This window comes from Nothobranchius furzeri, unplaced genomic scaffold (genome assembly GCF_043380555.1).
Source record: "Nothobranchius furzeri strain GRZ-AD unplaced genomic scaffold, NfurGRZ-RIMD1 Scf057, whole genome shotgun sequence".
Taxonomy (NCBI): Eukaryota; Metazoa; Chordata; class Actinopteri; order Cyprinodontiformes; family Nothobranchiidae; genus Nothobranchius; species Nothobranchius furzeri.
This window is the reverse complement of record NW_027223074.1, coordinates 75343-95266: the sequence shown is the minus strand read 5'-3', so window position 1 is coordinate 95266 and position 19924 is coordinate 75343. Positions and strand designations below refer to the sequence as shown.

The 19924-nt window shown below is 38.3% G+C and overlaps 1 protein-coding gene across 1 annotated transcript in view; it reads right to left on the bottom strand.

Annotated features, from left to right (window-relative positions):
• LOC139064860 (CUB and sushi domain-containing protein 3-like) overlaps nucleotides 1-19924 on the bottom strand; it is a gene marked incomplete at its 3' end in the record, with an annotated part of 179952 nt that overhangs the window by 123316 nt on the left and 36712 nt on the right. The window contains exons 5-7 of the mRNA XM_070547853.1: nucleotides 9943-10020; nucleotides 842-929; nucleotides 175-299 (exon numbers count right to left, since the gene is read on the bottom strand). Of these exons, the coding sequence (XP_070403954.1) occupies nucleotides 175-299; nucleotides 842-929; nucleotides 9943-10020 (291 nt within the window). The remainder of the gene's footprint in view (nucleotides 1-174; nucleotides 300-841; nucleotides 930-9942; nucleotides 10021-19924) is intronic.

The following is a 19924-nucleotide window of genomic DNA, read 5'->3' as shown; positions in this document are numbered from 1 at the left end:
TGACATTTTTATCATAATAACCATATGAACCGACAACAATTTTGCGAACTTATGGGTCTTGGACTTAATTTTCTGACATTTCAGACCAAGAGCTCAGTTTTGTTCTGTTTGGACACATTCTTCCTTCAGCCATGTTTGTTGCTATGTGACAACAAGCTGAGGGGTAATGCTCACCTTTGCACACCGGTCGGTGGTCGCTCCAGGCTGCAAAGACTTCGGCGACTCGCTGACAGCTGATGGTTTTGCTGCCCTGGAGGACGTAGTCCTCTCCACAACTGAATTGCACCACACTGCCAATGCTGCACAGAGAGTGAGAATTATATTCAATGGAATAAACTAACACTGTGGCCCAATCCCAATACTCGCAATGCGCCCTTCAGTGAAGTGCACTTGGAGGAAGTGCGCAGTAAGGTTTCGAGTGTGTAGTTGACAGTAACTGCCGAACTGGGACAGGGAGAATTGTGCCACCGAGCATGCTGGAATGCTGGTCGCTGTTTGTGCTACTTTAAAAAAATTTTTTTTAACAACTTCAAACAATTATTTGACAAAATTTACATTCAAACTTAAAATGAACTTCTTTCATTTGAAAATACATATTTTCAGAAAAGGCACTTGGGCCGTTGTTCCTCCTTCTGCAACAGTTGCATCAATGCGGACTTGGGCGAAGTGCAGATCAACTGTGCAAAAGGGGCGTGGTCAACTTCTACACTTGAGAATCAGGACATCCTAAGCACTCACACCCTGGATGGGAACGCTCGACTGAAGGGCCCAAGGGTGGGAGTGTGAGTATTGGGACTGGGCCTATGAGTGAGCAGTTGATGTCTCTAAGTTTACTGAGTACCTGAAGTCGTTGCCATGGCGTTTTCCGTTCTCTGGCTCTCCCGGATCAGGGCAGGAGTTTGACGCCTGTCTCACTCCACCTTCATGTACTACACAAAGAGAAAGACGCAGGCCACCAGAACGTTTAGGTTAGACCTAGTCACAAGCCATGAATGCATAGTATTCAGAATGCTCCTACTACTGATTAGATCCACTTTTCTCAATGTATTTTTTTTTAATATTTGTTAAATATTTGTGAAAGTCAAAAGACCCAAATGTTATGAATACAAATTTGCTATCAAACCACAGGAATGCTTCAATGCTCTCTGGCAATATTTGAAAACCATCTGTTTTGTCATTTGATAGAATTCAGCACCAGCCTTCCTGGATATGTTTCCAGCAATTTGCCTTTGGTCTTTGGAAAACCGCCTGCCTCATCACTTATTCACTTTAGAGGCAGCAGGACACAGATTAGACCAGGAGACAGACAGATTTGGACAGTTAGATGGGAAGACGAGGGACTCCGCAGACATTCAGACACATGATTACCTCTCTGAGAAACACAAGAGCTGATGATGGATGACTATGAACAGTAAACATCACAGGAAGCGGGCGACAAACAGAACTTTACAAACATTGACATGAAGACAAATGTTCATTTTCATCCAGATGGAAATTTTATTTTATTGAATTTATTATTATTCTGTCCTGTATTTGGTCCTATTTCCTGTCTCATTGGTCTTTGAATTTAGTTTTGCAACCTAAATGTTTAATTAGATAAAAAGGAAAATACTTGGTGTCATTTGTCAACAGAGTTACAGTAAATCATTCAGTTAAACTTTTGTTTTATTAACATTTCACCCATAGATATTTTCTTAAACAGCCCCTGGTTGATGAAACAGAGATTACATCTGACAGGACTGATGAGCTAAAGGCTAGGCTGACCGAGACCAAGACCAGAGTGGATTGGTGCCTTGGGGAAACAGCTCTCATCTCCCAAAAATCATGGCTATTCAAACAAAACTCTTACTATTGTAAATTTTACATGTAGCAGCAAAATGAAAGACACTCTTGAATAAAGAATTTTGAATCTCAAGGGATTTTCCTGTTAATGCAACACTAAAAAGCTTTTACCTTTTTAAGCAATTGCTTTCAAGCATGCTTCAGTGATTCTTGAGCAGCCTCCCACTGGACAAAAGTCTGTCTCCTTCTTTTGCTCAGAAACTACATTACACACCTTTCGTGGTTTGGGTTGGCTTTACGCCTTTACTCTGCCAGTAGCTAATTTTAAAGCTAGCAGTTAGCTTTTGCCGTTTGCCAATTGTCAATATAAAAACACAAGAAGAACATTGTAGCTTTTAATTTGGCATCACAGCGGACTATGGAAGTAAAAGTCAGAGTAATAATGTCTTTTGAGGCAAACCAAAGTGGAAATCGTAGTGGCCTACGCTAGTTTAGCTAAAGAAGGCTACAAAAGTTACAGACTGATGGTGACCTGGCTTTGTTGCAACTGGACTTGTAATTATATTTTGTCTAACAGTTATTCAAGGCTTATTTAGCATCAGCTAGCTAATGTTAGCATCATTAAAACATGCAAAATAGAACACCTTGTCAGAAGATATTATCTGAAAAGTTCACAAAACTACAGTAGGGTTGTTTGCAACAGTTGTAATTACGATTTCCACCAGTAGGGGGAGAAGCGAGTCACTTAAGTGTATTTTCAAGTAAAGGTTAAACAATGTAGTGCTTTCTGTGCACCAACATTTATATATTAATGCCTCTGGTGAGATTAATTGTCTTGTGGAAAATTCAGTGATGCGAAAGTTTGCTGAATATGTGAAATTTAGTAAAATAGAGACGTTTTCAAGTGGCAGCATTCCAAAGAGGTCTCAGATCACTAATTAACTCATTAGTTCTGTTAGATGTAAATGTTATCATTCCACACAACAAGCAGCCACTACACTATCTATAACAAGTGCCCAGGTGTAGCACAAAGGCACTTGACTTTGCTGCTTTAAATCCCAGAAAATAAATAATAAAGTATTGCAAATTTTTTTCCCATCTTTAAAGAACTTAACCATTCAAAAATGAAAAGAAAATAATTTTTTCAAACAATTCAAATCAGAAGCTGTTTTTTTTAGCATTTTTATTTGGAAGGTCATCCAGAAAATAGGATAAAAATACGGCAAAAAGTGAAAATTGGTAAATAAATAACTGGTGATAGATTGAGGTTTTTCTTCAACACTGACAACAAACTAGAAGAAATATGCATCAGAAAGCCCGAAAACCTCATGGTGATTTATTATAGGAGCAATGGATGTGAAAATGTATCCTGGTCAGTATGCGTTTAAAAATAACAGAACTGCATCTGTAAATACAAGAGTAGATGCCATCCATGCTTTAATCAATGTAAATGAATTTAGCTGAATTGAGTCATGAAGTTCTTTACAGTTCTATTAAATCTACTACATTATTTTTTAAATGCACTGTTAAATGTTTACATTGCCTTTTGTTGCACCTGGAAAGCACATTGTATTGCCTTTATGTATGAAATGTGCTACAAAGGTAAGATGCCTTGTCCAAATGTCGAGTTTTTACTCACTCATTATGATTTCCTCATAAGAGACCAGAATCCTGGATAATTCAGTTGAAACTGAAATCTAATAATGACTAGACACGATCTTCATGAGCTGGAACTTCACTGATGAACTCTTTGGGATTATTATTACCAAGACATGGTCTAAATTATTAGAGTAATCTTTTAATAATGTTGGTTCTGAGCATTACATTCAGACCAAAGTTTAACACGTTCTACAGGTAGTTATCGTTCACCCTCCCAAAGCTGCTTTTGACAATGTTCTATGTATTTCTTGAAAAGCAGCTAATAAAAATTAAATGAAACCGTGTGATCTGATCTGGTGATTAACTGTGCTGCCATGTGGGTCGCTACTGTCTCTATAAGAACCCTAAATGTATGTATGTTCCCTGTCAGTGGTTGGTTTTAGGAATTATATGCTGAAGAGAGGCTGTTTCAAAGAGTCCCTGTTTGTGACATCACAAACGGGGACTTATGAAACAACTTGTTTTAGGCACATTAAAAAGTCCCTGTTTGTGGTGTCACAAATAGTACATTTTGGAAATGGCAAGAGAGGTCTGCTGCTGCTGGAAGAGCAGTGGCTCTACTCCAAGCCCCTCCCAGGTAATTGAACTTCTAAGCTTATAGCAGCCAATCAGGACAGGGTTGGGTGTGGCTAGCTACAGCTTGTTTTCTTAAAGTGACAGAGCCCTAAAATGTCTCATTCTAGAAGGTACTAAAACTGAATAAAACTGCTGAAAATGCTTTATGTAAGAGGGATCTGGTGCAAAGAACTTCATAAACATGTTTTGTATCGGCCATAGAACCACAACAACTCACTTACAAAAGTCATAATCTGTTTCCTTTATATTATGTGTAAAATAAAAAATTTAACTGTGTTATTTAGGGATCTACTACCCTATCGTCTAAGGTAATTAATTTCTACTTAAATACATTTATTTACATTAAAGCATTTTGTATCTGCATGTTATTATGTGTTAAATGTTAATTTCTCCACCAAACAAAACAGAAAAATTACAAGCAGGGAAATAAAACGTAGCTTCTAAATTGCTCATTTTCCTTTCAAATAAAAATTTAGATCGTAAAATAAATTTTCAAAAATTATATTAACCAAAATAAAATAGAACAAATTTTTCAAATTGAAGTTTTTAAGATGATTTATGCTGAAAAACAAAACTGGCAAAAGTGAATGATATCTCATTGTAAACAACAAATCAGCTGCCAGTGAGCTGAGTGAGGTACAACAAACATGGGCAAAGTACTAAAACTGCTTTCACACAAGCACCTTCACACCCACGCTGTCTGGGCTGTCTGGCTAACATGTTAGTCCCTCTCAACAAACCCAGCAAGTGGTTGGTGTGTGTGTGTGTGTGTGTGTGTGTGTGTGTGTGTGTGTGTGTTTGGGGGGGGGGCTGTATTTGTTAGAGTAGATGGTTTGTTGCTTTGTTGGAGCGGCTAATTTGACCATCTGGACTATTAACAGTACAACAGAGGGACTGGTTACAGTATCAGCACTGTGTGGACACATTCACACATACACAAAAGTAAACCTACAATTACAAACACACACACACACACACATGCACATGTCACAAACCTACAGCTAAACAACATGAATGTGCAGACAGGCGTTGTGCTTCAGTCAGGTGTTAATGGCGTCAGATTAGCTTCTGACTGCGATCAGAATTTATACAAACCTTCACATCTGGAGGATCAAACCTCTACCCCACCTCACGAATCTGTGATGAGTTGCTTTGGTTGCTCAGTCTCAGATTTTACCAACAGTGTTTAAGAGATTCACACATTAAATTAAAATCAAGATGCTTGAAAATCCGTCATGCAAACCAACCAAAGCCCCTTTTACGCTGCTGTACCATAGCTTGTATCATATATTTATATTAGGGCTGCACAATATTAAAAAAACTGTGATGAACGATAACAGCGATTAATATTGCGATGACGATATGATTAGCAAAAAATAAAAATAAAAAAAGAAGAAGAGGCAATCAGTGGATCCTGGAAAAAGCAGAATTGGCAGAAAGAGCAAAACAAAGCTAACTCAGGTGTTTGCTAGCCACACAAATCAAGTGCCGTCCACCTATAGGGGGCGGGCATCTAACCTATTAGAACCCACCTGATTGGCCAAATGGGTGAAGAGCTCTTCATGTGAAAAACTTCATGCTTCTGTTAGATTAACAAAATGCATTATGTGTAGCAAACATTTGAGCTGACCATTCATTGTGGTTTTTTTCTGTTTTTTTGGGATATGCGTGTCGTGCATGCCGATATCACGCTGTCGATACATTTGCAAAGTAGAAGTAGAAGAAGATTTAAATCATCACTAAGGACAGCCGTTCTCCCCACTTTTGTGTTTAAGGCCAAAAGCAATGTCTCTCGCTCAGGAATGTGCCCCTCTAGCTGGGCAACAGAGCTAAAACAGATTGTTTAACAACTTTCACATCCTCAAACACTCGTGCACACTTTGTAATTGACCACTATATGTAAGCAGATGTCTTTCACAAATGGCTAATGCTGAGCAGTGCTCAGTTCAAATTGCATAGGCCTCTATGGGACGGGGCCAGGCTCAGCAAAACAAAATGACATATTCCCTACATTATATCACAGGATTAGACCCCTGCAATCACTTTACGGGTTTCTAAAAATATATACATGATTCCTGAAAGGAGAAAATTTCCAGATTGCAGCTTTAAGGTGTTTATTTAAATTTTTTTGACTCATTTTTTTTGGCACAAATTAAGTCCCATACCTTTCACTTGATAATATTCTAGAGTCACTAATATTGTTAATTATATATACCTATTTCCATGCTTAAACTTGTATGTTACAGTGGCATTTGGTGCAGAATTTGTCCAGTTTGTTAAAAACAATACTGCTTTTTGACGATTATTATTTTTAAGTACTGAATAATGTGCTTTAATTTCATTTTTATAAATTGTTGTAAATATTCTACATCTAATTTAATCCAACACTTTTAGACTAGAAAAGTGTTCATCCAAGGACATTACAAACTTGTTTTTTTAACTGTTCACCTATAAAAATATTGTGGAAATAAAAACTAACTACTAATAGTTTACGCATCATATCTGCAGCAATAATGCAATGTATATATTTATATTTAAGATGTTTAATCTGCAATTGAGTTGATTTTTGAGAGTTTTTGTCTCCAAACAACAAAATAAATCCATTATTGTCTAACCCTAACAATTAGGTTGAGTTAGAATCCATAAATTACAGTAAATACAGTTGGAATCTGCAGAAAAAAGAAAATCTGTGCACAACTGAACACCGTAAGCACCATTTTGCTGCCGTTTTCATGCTCATTAAAGCCATTTTGTTCACAGTGGAATCAAATATTGCAGGGGTATGTCTGCTAAATGTCTTGATGCATTACTGTTTAATTGCTGCAGCGACACAAGCCTGAAATTTAGGATCACTTCTTGTGACAGTTGGGGAGAATAATTCTGATTACACAAATCTATTTCACACACACACACACACACACACACACACACACACACACACACACACACACACACACACACACACACACACACACACACACAGAGGGTGGTGTGGAAAATTATAGCAGCGTAGTTGTCTGATGAAAACATTAAACTATCAAACGTTTGTCTGAATAGAATTAAATCTTTTGACAGCTTTAATAAGTAAAACAGATTTCTCCCATCCATAGTGCTGAAAGACACGGAACGTTATTAAATAACATTCACACGGCCATTTTTCGCCGTCACATCGAATGGCAGCTGGGTTATTAGCACCTTGACGGTTACCCTTCAGGAGTGTTGTTTCAAACGCGACTTACTGTGAAGGTTTTGTGGAATGCTTAAAAGAAGAGCAGGAAAATAACTACGTCAACATCTATATACACTGCCTTCCCCAAAAAAATAAAGTCGCCACCCAAAGAAAAGACACACACTAAAATTTTGTTGGACCACCTTCAGCTTTGATTACAGCACACATTCACCGTGGCGTTTCAAAAAGCTTCTGCAAAGTCACCTGATTTATTCCATCCAGTGTTGCATTAATGTTTCACCAAGATCTTGCATTGATGATTAATCAATTTCCCTCTGGGATTAATACAAGTATTTTTGAATTGAACTGAATGATGGTAGAGTCTGACTGCTGCACAAAGCCTTCTCCAGCACATCCCAGAGATCCTCAATGGGCTTAAGTTCTGGACTCTGTGGTGGCCAGTCCATGAGTGAAAATGATGTCTCATGCTTCCTGAAACACTCTTTCACTATCTGAGCCCAATGAATCCTGGCGTTGTCATCTTGGAATTTGCCCGTGCCATCAGGGAAGATGGAATAACCTGGTTATTCAGTATATTCATTCTTGGAGCAGATCCTGTTGCTGAACCTAGACCTGACCAACTGCAGTAACCCCCGATCATAGCACTGCCCCCACAGGCTTGTACAGTAGGCACTAGGCATGATGGGTGTATCACTGCCTCTCTTCTTACCCATCACTCTGGGACAGGGTCCATCTGGTCTCATCAGACCACTTGACCTTCATCGTTTATTTATTGCCACATTTCTTCCTCAAAGACAATGGGTACACACTGTCCTTCAAAATTTTAATAACATGTTGGACAGTTCTTAACCCAATTTAGATGTTTTCTCCGCCTAATGCATGCCAATGATCTGACCTTTCTCAAACAGACTAATGGGCCATTCCCATCTGTACCGGGTCGGCCTGGGCCGGGTAACGTAGGTTGTTTACATATCTGGGTGGCCTGGTATTTTTCCGGGCCAACCAAGGCTCATTCTCAGCCCTCTTCTCGAGGGGGTCTGCTTCAGGCCGACCAGGGCCAACACACCCACTGCTGACAGCAAATTCACACCTTCCATTAGAGCAAGCCGCTGATTGGTGGGTAGTATCAGCCCACATGGGCTTAAGGCAAAGATGTGTGGAATCAACCGGGCCAGCCTGAGGCCGACTGCGGCTACCCAGCCCAGGCCGACCCAGTACAGATGGGAATGGCCCATAACATGTTTTCCTCGACCACCAGATCGGTCTTTCCACATGGTTGTTGAAAAATATAAGAAGCAACTCATTGCACCAGTTGGGGTTAAACAACTTGTTGTCAGCAGTTATTATCCAATAGGAGGCTTGTACCTCTTTGCTTGGTTAAATCCAGGTGGCACCTTTTTTTTTTTGTCCGGGCAGTTTATTTTAACACTTTAAGCTATTCCTTTAAGTGGGTTTTCGTGATTCTGTAGGTAGGGACCTTACCAGCTTCACATTGGACACCACTCTGCTGACGGGAAAATTAACAGTTTTGAGGGATGGACAAGTCCACTAGGTGGAGCTCTCTACCTGCTTTAAGGCTGTTAGCTGTGTTGCTAGCAGTTAGCTTTTTCAGTTCACCAGCCGTCAATTAAAAGCACAAGAAGATTTTTGATTTTTTTGTTGCCATCATGGCGGAGCCCAGAAGTAAAAGTGAGAGGAATGTCTTGGGAGGTGAAGCAAAGAGCTAAACCCAGATTGAACATTGGCATGACCTAAACTAGTCTGGGGGAGCTTGAGAAGGCTACAAAATCAGGAACTGCTGGTGACCTGGCTTTGTTTGCTAATAGTCTTCTAAGTAATAAAGTATTTTGTCAAACTGTTTGGAACTTTTTACTTAGTATGAGCTGGCTCATGTATGTTAGTATTAGCTTATTGTTAGCGCTAGCTATGGCAGACCGTTGCAGGGTTGTTTACAACAGTTGTAATTCTGCTTTTAACCAGTAGGGCGGGGAAGAAGGAAAAACTGTCTGGTGTTGCTTTAAATCTGTTTAATAAAAATAAAACAACCCATAAAAACCGACATTCTTTTTTGTAATCCGACTGTCTGGCTGCACAACCAAGGAATGTTCGGATAAACTTGGTAATTGCTTTTATGACCTCAGTAGCCTGAGTGCAAAGTGTTTCAGAGAAGAAGAGAGAAAAGAAAAAGACGGGAGGAGGAGGAGGAGGACATGGATGCATGAGTAAGGTTAGAAAAACAGGCAAGGCTTAGTGATAAACAGTATCACAGCAGCTGATTCACATTCCCTGATCAAGCCTGAAGCAAGCCAAAACAAACCATGATTAAGCTTATCAGAGCGAGCCCTGATTAAATATATCGGAGCAAACAAAGAGGAGGCAAGATACCATGACCTGAACATACATACACGGAAAAGTCAACGCACGGAGACACACGACTGGCAAGCAGGATAAAAGAAAACCATGATGAAAATATGCAAAAGGACTTTTATGGTTTCAACACATTCGTGCTCAATAAAGGAATCTCGTCCAATTATGCCATTTATATATTTAAGAATAGTTATTTTACTGTTAATGTGGAGTTCAGGGAATCGGGAATTATAAAAGGCGCAAATGTGTTGAATAAAAGCCTTTTGAGCAGGCAAAATTAATAAAAAGCAGAACAGAAATGAAACAGCTGAAGTCAAATGAAGCCATTAGGTCATTAACCAAAAGGACACGGAGATTTTTTAACTCACATATCGAAAACTTGTTGCTGGAGTCTTTGCCGGGGAACAATTTAACGCCTCGCGATTTAAAATCTACTGATCGCTTCACTGCAGAAGAGAACAGAACACAGAACAGAGAAGAGAAATCAGATAACAGATCGGATAAAGTGGAGAAAATAATTAGATCTAGCAAAGGGATATTTAAAATAAAATGGGGGGGGGGGGGGGGGGGGGGGCTAATTCGTCTCTTTTCCAATGCTGGGAAAGAGAAGAGCAAAGCAACACAAACAACAATAAAAACAAAGTAAGAAGGCAAAGAAACCTTTAAAATGATAAAATTAGAGTAAAATGTTAGAGAAATTCCAAAATTCCCGATTCTCCTCAGAAATATATAATGGGACATTTTGTTGGAAGTGTCGTCCGACTCTTGAAGAACCCTGGTGTTATGGAAATTTTATATTTCATTACTTTAGTCCTATTGACAGATCTATTAACTGAAAGTCCTGAAAGCATTTACACACACACACACACACGCGCGCACACACACACACACGCACGCACGCACACTCTTGTCCTCCCATACACACAAGGCACGCTTGCAGCTTTAATCCAACATAACAGCATCGCATTCAAACATCAAATATATATGATTCAATTCAAAGTTATGTGGAAGGAAACAAATCCTGTGGGATATGTTCACAAGGAAGTCTGAGCTGAAATTCCATAAAACTCGGACAAAATTCAAGGAGAACGGTGAAGCAGTGTCACAATACAGAGTAACACTGGGAAGCAAACTTCTAGACTGTATAAAAATTCATGACATAAGTAATAAAAGTAAAATTTACAGTTAACTCACTCACCGCCTGCCGTTTCCTGATCAGAAAGCCTTTCGCTGCCGGCGTTTGAGCGTTTTTACTGTTTTTTTATAAGTCACAGAACGTTGTGCGCTAGGATGATTTCAACGCGAAAACTACCAAAATAAAAAGGAGTCTCATTTCTTACATCAGGAAGAATCCGTGTTTAGAGCTTCATCCGTTCTTTTGTAATCCGTTGTTGAATTGTGATCTGCAGAAGCTCTTCCGGTTCGTGCCGCACTTTTTTTTTTACAACAGCGGCCCAAAACGATCTCCTAACACATGGATTTTCTGCTTCCTGATCACGTGATGTGTGACGTACATGGATTAAGATCGGCTTTAGAGCTGAGATGTTTGTTCTCACGGTGCGGGGGCTCGTTCCGATGCCCACACAGTAAAAAAATGCAAATGACGACTTTAGTTGACTTTAGTCGTCATTGGCAGTGAACGAGTTATTATGATTATTGAGGCCATCAAGAAAAATTAGCACCATTACTGGTAATTTTCCATGACTTTTTCACATGAAATGCTAGCTGTTACCATTCACTTACATTGTGTATGCTAAGCTAAAGCTAACAGAATACTGCCAGATCAGGACAATGACTGGGCTGGTTACAAAATCATTTGCCCCACTTTCCCACTTTGGAAAATGGCAAAAGACGAAATTTCACTTAAGGGTGGAAATTCCCCTTCAAGTCAATTATGAAATTATAACAAGCGTTAAACATTTTCTTCAGACAAAAAAACACCAATCTTATTATCTATACCTTTTCATTTTCTTCTGTCACTAATACTTTTTTTTGCTTTAATCTGTTTTAACACATCATTGTATTTTATTAACTAAACCTAACTCAGAACTAAATTAATCTGCTTTACATTTTAACATCAACCCTGTTATAAAGGTTGCTCCATAAGTCGTAACCTGTAGTCACTAAAAGCAGCTTTGAACAAAAACCAGCCACTTTTCAGTGATCCACCTACGCAGAGAGAACTGAATTACTCTCGACACCGGTGTCACAGCTATTAAAGCAGAAACAAGCTTAAAGTACATTGCATTTATATTTCTATACACAGATTCATTGGACCAACATTTATTTTGTGTTCTCAGGTCAATTCATAAACATTCAGCTTATTACAGCTGCCTTAAACATACAGATTTAACACTAAGTAAAGCCTTTATTACCTTTTACATGCATGCAGGCATTCATTATGTTTGAAATTGGGAGCAAAAGTCCTCTTTTGTAAAGAACAAATAAAAAAATAAAAATACTTCCCTTAATTTGTCCCAATTCTTGTAAATCAGGTGAGATCAAAGTCCCCAAATCCCTTTCTTTTTTTAGTTAAATTTGATTTGATTCCTTCCCTGTATTACTCCTTATTTATATGCATCATCAAGGCTGTCCTGCTTGATTATGCATCCAAGTTAAATATGGCCTGGGTACTATTCTAGCCTACAGGCTGCAGCACTAATGCAAACAGATGGGATGGCACATGAACTTAAGTATAGCACATCGTAGAAGTAAAATGTTGAAAAATGTAACAAAGCTGCATATTTAGTAGCATGGGATCAACAACAAACCAGACACCAAAGTAAAACGGTTTACAGAAGAAAAGATGTAACAGCTTATTATTGCTGTAGCTGTCAGCACATAAAGGTGCTCTAACCTGAGACCCCTTTGGTCAATAAATAATGGTCAGACCTTCCACAGCCCTTGGAACCATCTCACTTATTCTCTTGCTTTCAGATGGGTGGTACTGTGGTCATTAAAAGTAATTTAAACTGGGTTTAGTTCATTTAGCTCCTGCTTAAAAGTAGGTTATTCTTTGCTCAACAGAGACCCTTGACAGATGTAGCGTTAGGAATGGTCCATTCGAACAAATACAGCTTGATGAGTTAAGCAACTAGAAAGTCGTTCCAGCCTAAAAACCCGAAAAATACACCCAAAAATAAAAACTACTGTCATTATTGTCTGCTATGACTCCCTAGTCTGACCAAAATATTTTATGTTTGTCTCATTTTTAATGAAGGATTAAGGATTTTAACACTTTTTTTCATCATTAAACTCAAAGATCCATAAAGTGGGGCTGACGTACATTTTCACTATAACTGTTGGGGAATGCGTAAATGACGTAATTGTGCTGAGTTATGTGAACTTGAGACATTCTTCTGTGAGTTGAAAAGCCACCACAAGAACTAATAGCCTGGAAAACCCTCATAGTGTTGAGTCCAAAATCTCCATTTCCAGCTCCCAGAAAACAGCCCAATGCTTGATAAAAATGTTTATCTCTTGCTCCTTTTCAATAAATCTGTCAGTACTTAATCATAATTTTGTATATCTCCAGTTAGCAAATGCAGTAAATTGGTGAAAATACCAGTAAGCATTGTGATTCTCCACATTCGATGGGTCTATTTGTAACCACACAGCAGCAATCATTCAACATCTCCAGAATATGCATACCCAACCAACTCGCATTAATTCAGTCGCTCTCATTCCACCACAACCCATGCATTAATGATCCGACTGCTGCCAGCCGCCCAAAAACAAGACACCAAGTAAATTATGAAACCCGATTCTGGTAACATGCAAGCTCCCACAATAATTTAGAAAGATAAAGGGAAAGTTCGTAGATTTATGAGCTCATATGATTCTGTTGAAGTATCAGTGTACTTGTTTTGATTAATGGCTTAAAAGTTACAGCAACACAGGAAAAGGGCTTGGTTTTATTTCCACATCTGCTAAATATTCTATTTTTCCTCAGTTGTAATTATCCACTTGTGTCATGAGTGGGTCTGAGATGGGTCATGTGGCGAGGCACCATGCAGTCAACAGTGTCCAATGCGTCTACCTCCCCCAGGGCTTTGCTGTCTCACTGATCAAGTTGAATAATGTTTCCCTACCTTTGGTTGGCTGGTGTTTCTTTTGTACTGACTGACTTATTTGTTGGCGTAGCACTGGTTGACTGATAATGCCGTCAGTTGTTCATTAAGGGCCAATCACGGCCCCGCAGACATGAAAACTCATGAATACGTAATGAAGAAAGATGATGGAGGGATGTGATTGGTAGGTTCCGCCACAGGGAAGGAAACATATTGTTCATACCTGACACCAGCAAACACAAAGTAGGCAAAGTCACCTGATTTATTCCATCCAGTGTTGCATTAATGTTTCACCAAGATCTTGCATTGATGTCTTGCAAGACTTGAATCCGTTATTGTTAAAATAACGGATTCAAGTTTGTCTGAACCAAATTGCACAGTGTGCACACACACACACTAAAGAACACACTCACACAGCATTCCCAGAAAACTTGAAAGTTCACAAAGTAAAACATGTCGATCCAAAATGAGACAATATTTAAAACTCTTTCATAATTTAGTCTCATTTTTAAATCCTTTTATAACCACCAAGAGATTTAATAATGGTTATATCTGCAGATGCTCCGCACACCTAATTGAAATGTGAAATTAGCTTTGGTTTCCATCAAAGCCGACTAAGAATCACTGCTTAGCACTTTTAAAAATGACACGTTAAGGGGTCAGAGTCAAGATCCCGCTGAAATACATCAATCAACAGACGGCTGTGACATTTTAATTATGCTGACAATGGAGAAAAAATGCTTTCAAAACATTAAAAATTTTGGAACGCACAAACTACGTATTGATTGTGAGATAATGAGTAGAATTTCAACAGGGTGGCCTCTGAAAGGTCAAAAAGAAGAGTCAGTTCTTCCTAAAAGTTCTGTAAGACGGCCCGGTCTTGACTCCGTCTTGGGGACAGGGAAACAAGCGGCGCACATTAAAGCTTTGATGGCAAATTTGGAAAACAAATGAGGATAAACAATTCTTCTATGCCTCAACAATGTTTAATAAATCAATGTAATCAATCAATCATTGTTTAACTATGAATATATTGTGGAGATTTAAAAATGAAGAAAAACCTTTATAAAATGGTTCTCTTGCATTTGTCTCAAAACCTCTGCCAACAACTCGTTTTGGACGAAAGCATCTACTGGACCATCTGGGTATCTGTCTGACCGAAACACTGTACTTCCCTGGGTTCTCCATTCATTAGGAACTTGCGTTTGTTCCAACAGAACACCGCTGGTGTGAGAGGTTCTCCGCTCCATCATATCAGAGAAGGAGAAACAGCCGGCTGCTACCACTTCAACTTTAGGACAAACTACCAGAGTCCCAAAAAGAAAAACATTTGAAGTGGACCACAAAAGACGTTTGGACCTAGAAATGGTGACTGGTGTTTAGCGCTATCTCGTTTCATCTGGCAACGCGGGCCCTGGTAACAGCAGTGTTCCATAACTGTGTTTGCGTTCAAAACCTAGCTTATTCAATAGATTCGCTATAAAAGCCTTAACCCCCAGAGACCCACGGTTGTAAATTACAACATCAGATTTAAGTCTACAAAAATAAACCTTACCCATTTTTTTTCTTTTTAAAACCACATTTACATTGCCAATAGGTCCTATTGTTCAGTTCTGCAACACTATTGGCTGTTAAAATGTGTAAATAAGCTCGTTTATCTGGCCTCTTGGAACAACATGTGAAAGGTTAAAAAAGATTTTGCAGTTGTTTTCTAAATTTGGGTCTCTGGGGGTTAAAGCCAAGCTATAGGTCCAAAACTGAATCAGGACATTTTAACCTGCACCCATAGAGCCACATGGCTCTTCAGCCCCCCTAAAGTACTCCATGTAACTTAGACCACGAGTGACATTAATGTCATGGTTAGGGTTAGACAATAGAAAAGTGTAGGTTAAGTGGGTCACACATATATGTTTCTCTTTCTTTCTCATTTATAATAAACATATGTTGCTTTCCGGACCAGAGTTAGTAAAAAATGACTAAAGTTTTATTGTTGAACTTTATTTTTTCATTCATAAAAAGATCCCCATTAACTACAGCTAGTCTTCCTAGGGTCCAAATAATACATTTAAAACTCTTACATTCAACACATTATATTACAAAAACTTTGTCAAATATTAAAACAAAACAATAAAATAAATCTTATAAACATAAAACCAACAGCAAATAAGATACAAATAAGAACTAAAAGGTTTTAATGCAAAGTTTTTGACTCAATAAGTAATAATTACATTTAGAATTTTGGAGAAAACTAATATTTGTACATATTTCAACCATGTTACGGTAACAGCAGACATTATTAGAAGCTATGAAACATTAAGACAACATAATATATAAGTTTTGTGTTCAGTCAGTAGTTTCCCCATCTCCGTGTTCTGCATTCTGGACATTTTGTTTCCTTCACCTAAAGTTATTTTCTAGTTGTGGTCCGTGGGCCACAGTGAATCAAAGGCTAACTCCGGTCCTTGAGGTACCACCATTTTGAAAGTTTTAGATCTTTACCAGCTCTAATGCACCAAATTCAAACTAATAACCTCCCCAACATGTCAACACATTTTGATGAAGCTTGTCAATGACCCGTTCATTTAGTTCAGGTGGGTTAGTGCTGAAAGAAACTTCTAAAACCTGCAGGATAGTGCCCTTTTATGACTTGAGTTGGTGATACTTGATTTAAATGATTACCTAAATTGATGAGTCCAAATTTTGAATTTCTGAGAAGCTAACAATTTTTAGAGGTGATTTATTCCATTGATTCAGGTGTGTTGGAGCAACGGCTCCACACCATGTCATTATTTCCTCCTCTCTGTCAGACTCCCCTTTAAACTAGCCACTTTGTATTTGTCTGATGTCTCAGTAGCACTTTTGCGTCTGCATTCCATGCAAATACCAAAGAGATAATAGTTGTCCATCTCCAACAACTTCATCTGGAGTTGTCCCAACCCAAAGAGTGTTGACCCTTATGACTTTATTCCATTTACTTTGACTTATAACTATCTTATGATTATCTGCTTTCTTTTCAGACTATTTTACAGTATTTCAGAGTGGGATATTAATGACGCCAAAGAGCTTTTAGTGCTTTTTAGTGTTTCCAGGTAAACTGTCGCATCCTTTCACATGGCTCCTTAAAAGGCCCTGAAACTACACTATTTTCTTTATGATGATCATGGAAGTTTACTGAATCAGCAACTGTTTACAAATATTGGAACAAGTACTTCAAATCCTCCCTCTTCCTGTTCTCCAGCTCTCAAGCAGGATCTTTGAAGGGTCATAGGTCTGGTTCTACTCCCTTTGAGCAAACTGCTTTTCCTTGATATATTTTACAAATCACAATACTTTTTAATGCCTTGTGAAATCAGTTAAATATTTCTCCATTTACTGATTAATTTTACCCGCTAACTTGATAGAAACGAGAGTCTTTGAATGTGATTGGCATGAATTATAACTGCTGTTGAACACACAACTGAGATCAAAAGGTACCTCCAACTCTACAACCCACAACTCCATCTTTACAAGGACACAGCAAAGAAAGATATCGCTTAATACTGATTAAGAAATGGATTGTTCAAATAGAAAACACTACCTATGAAAGACAACAATGAAGGAGCATTCCCTTGAACTACCAAGTACAGTATACGCTTTATGCAAGATTATGAGGTCAGCAGGATTTTAGATAGTTTGGAGTAGTTTGTACTGCAAGGTGGAGATGTTGATATATACAAAGGTTTGGTTGCTCATGGATACAATAAATAAGTCCCTGCTTGCTGAATGGAAAATTTAGAAATTACTTCATTGTTCCCATTGATTTCCATTGTTCCCACTGATTTCCATTGTTCCCATTGAGTTCCATTGTTCCCATTGATTTCACAAGCATCGTTAGTAATGTTTTACCGGGAAACTTGCAAGTGAAAAAAGTATAATCAGACACCCTGATTTAAATTAAAATAAAAAATAATCTGTCCAGATGTTATGTATGAAAAATGTATGTATTTGTTTCTCTATTAGATACGAGAAATAACTTTTTCTGTAGGAATAAAAACTTCTAAGGTGGCAAAATTGACTAAAAAACCACCGTTGCTGGAAAACACCTGATGCCTGTTTTTAACAAAGTATTTTTTACCAAACAGAACATCACAAAACGCAGATTTAGATTATACTGAATCCGCAGTATTGAATAAGTGATAAAATCAAAGCATCTGATAAGTCAACTACATGAAGAAAATCTGCTGTGTTTCATTTTTGGAGACCTTTTCCGAGGCACACTTCCTCTCTGCTGCTTGCACATATGGACAGTATAAAATTATCATGATTCTCCATATATTAGCAATTTTCATTCCAACATAGAAAAAACATTCTACAGGGCTTGTGGCAATCCATCCTCTAAATTACAGTCACCACTATTGCATTGATCGAGCTGGAGATGAATGCTTTTCAGGTCACTGTTCATCAAAGAACAGACACCAAGGTACTAATGTTAACCTTCATGTATTTTTGCACTTGATGAATGTACATTTCTGGTTAGAGAAGTACTAAATGAATGACTAGCTTAGTGCAGACTGACTAAATATGAGAAAAAAAACCCTGCCTGATTTCTGCCTCCGGACCTCGTTTTTTTGCCTGACCCCTGCCTTGTACTCTGCCTGCCATTACAAACCTCGCCTGTCCTCCACCTCATGTCCAGTCTGTTCCCTGTACCTGCTTGTCTGATCTGGTTTTGACCCTCTCCTCCTCTTCGACTCTGTCTCCAGCCTCGCCCATATCTGGTAACTCCACAAAAAATAAAACTTTTTTTTAATATACTTTCACTGTGTTTGGCGTCATTACTGGTGTTTGAGTTCTGTTCGTGACAAGACCAACAAATCCAAACTGGATACTCTCTCTTTCTTAGACATTGTTTCCATTAATGTTAAACCGTATTGATGAGTTACAGAAACCAAAGAAGAGTTTAACACTTAAGAGTCTAACTTCCTACTAATAATACAAGAGCAAATGCATAATCTCACCTCCCTTCGGTTCTACATGGATCAGCCAATGTTCACCAAAGATGAGTGGTGGTTCATCCAAGTCAACAAAACACATGATAACTGGGTAAACCTCAATACACTTTGGTGTCCGTGCCAAGGTAAGAACAGTGTTCTTCGCTCATCACAAATCTGGTTCACCTCTCAGTTCAGTCAGACCTAAGGAGGCTAAGAAGGGTGAACCCTCTATTTACCTTCTTGTGAAATTCCCAATAAGTTGGTCTCACATGACCCTCTTATTGAAAAAAAAAACAAAGTTGTATCAAAGATGGCCGACGTCAACATGGCCACCATGGTCACCACCCATGTTGTAAAGTTTGCCCCCTCACATACATACTAATGTGCCACAAACAGGACGTTAACATCACCAACCAGTCCCATTTCTTTAAGGTGTATCCCTATAAATGGCCCACCCTGTATATCCCAACTACCAAACATATGGGTCCTTGAATAGGTCCCGTTATGCTGCCACTTCTGAAACATCTACCGCATTGAGTCTCCCCAACGGAAATGCAATGATCCAATATGAAAATTTAGTTTGTAAAACTAGAAAAGAAAAGATGAAACTATTCTTACCATTTCAGTCTGAGTAACCGTGTCGGCATGAGTGCCTTTAGGTCTCTAACTGTAATTGCCGCTTTTAACAAATGTTCAAGCAGGAAGGCAATTATCCCTCCGCTTTGATCTTCACACATTGTGATTCCACCTCAGTTATTATTTGACGGCTTCATGAGGGGATCTATACAGGTTCATTTTGGTTCATTTTCACGATCAAAGTTTGATTCTCACAGAATATAAGGATCTATCTTTAGATTTAGGACAATTGAGCCAACTAAAAAAGGCACTTCAGGCACTTCTTTGTAACTTCGTCTAATTTGGATTACAATTGTACATATCTAGAAAAGTTTCACCATATTATGGTGTGAAGTTGAGATACTTGTCGAAGTTGCTTAAATGCACTTACAGCAGTTCTAACAGTGAAAATACATCAAATCTACTATAAGAATATGACATTATTGGCTTTTTAAAACTTGATAAACAGAAATGTTAATGCTTTTTGGTCCTAAGGTAAGTTTATATTGCTAAATAAATGCCACGCTTTAATTAAACATGGTAATTGACGACCATCGGCTGTCTTATATTTAGCTCTAAGGTTCTGTAATAACATTTCTGCCATATTGGCAAAATACTTTATTGGCAAAATTGGAAAACTAAACAAGAGTATGAATATTACAACACAGAACAAGAAAACATATAAAAACTCT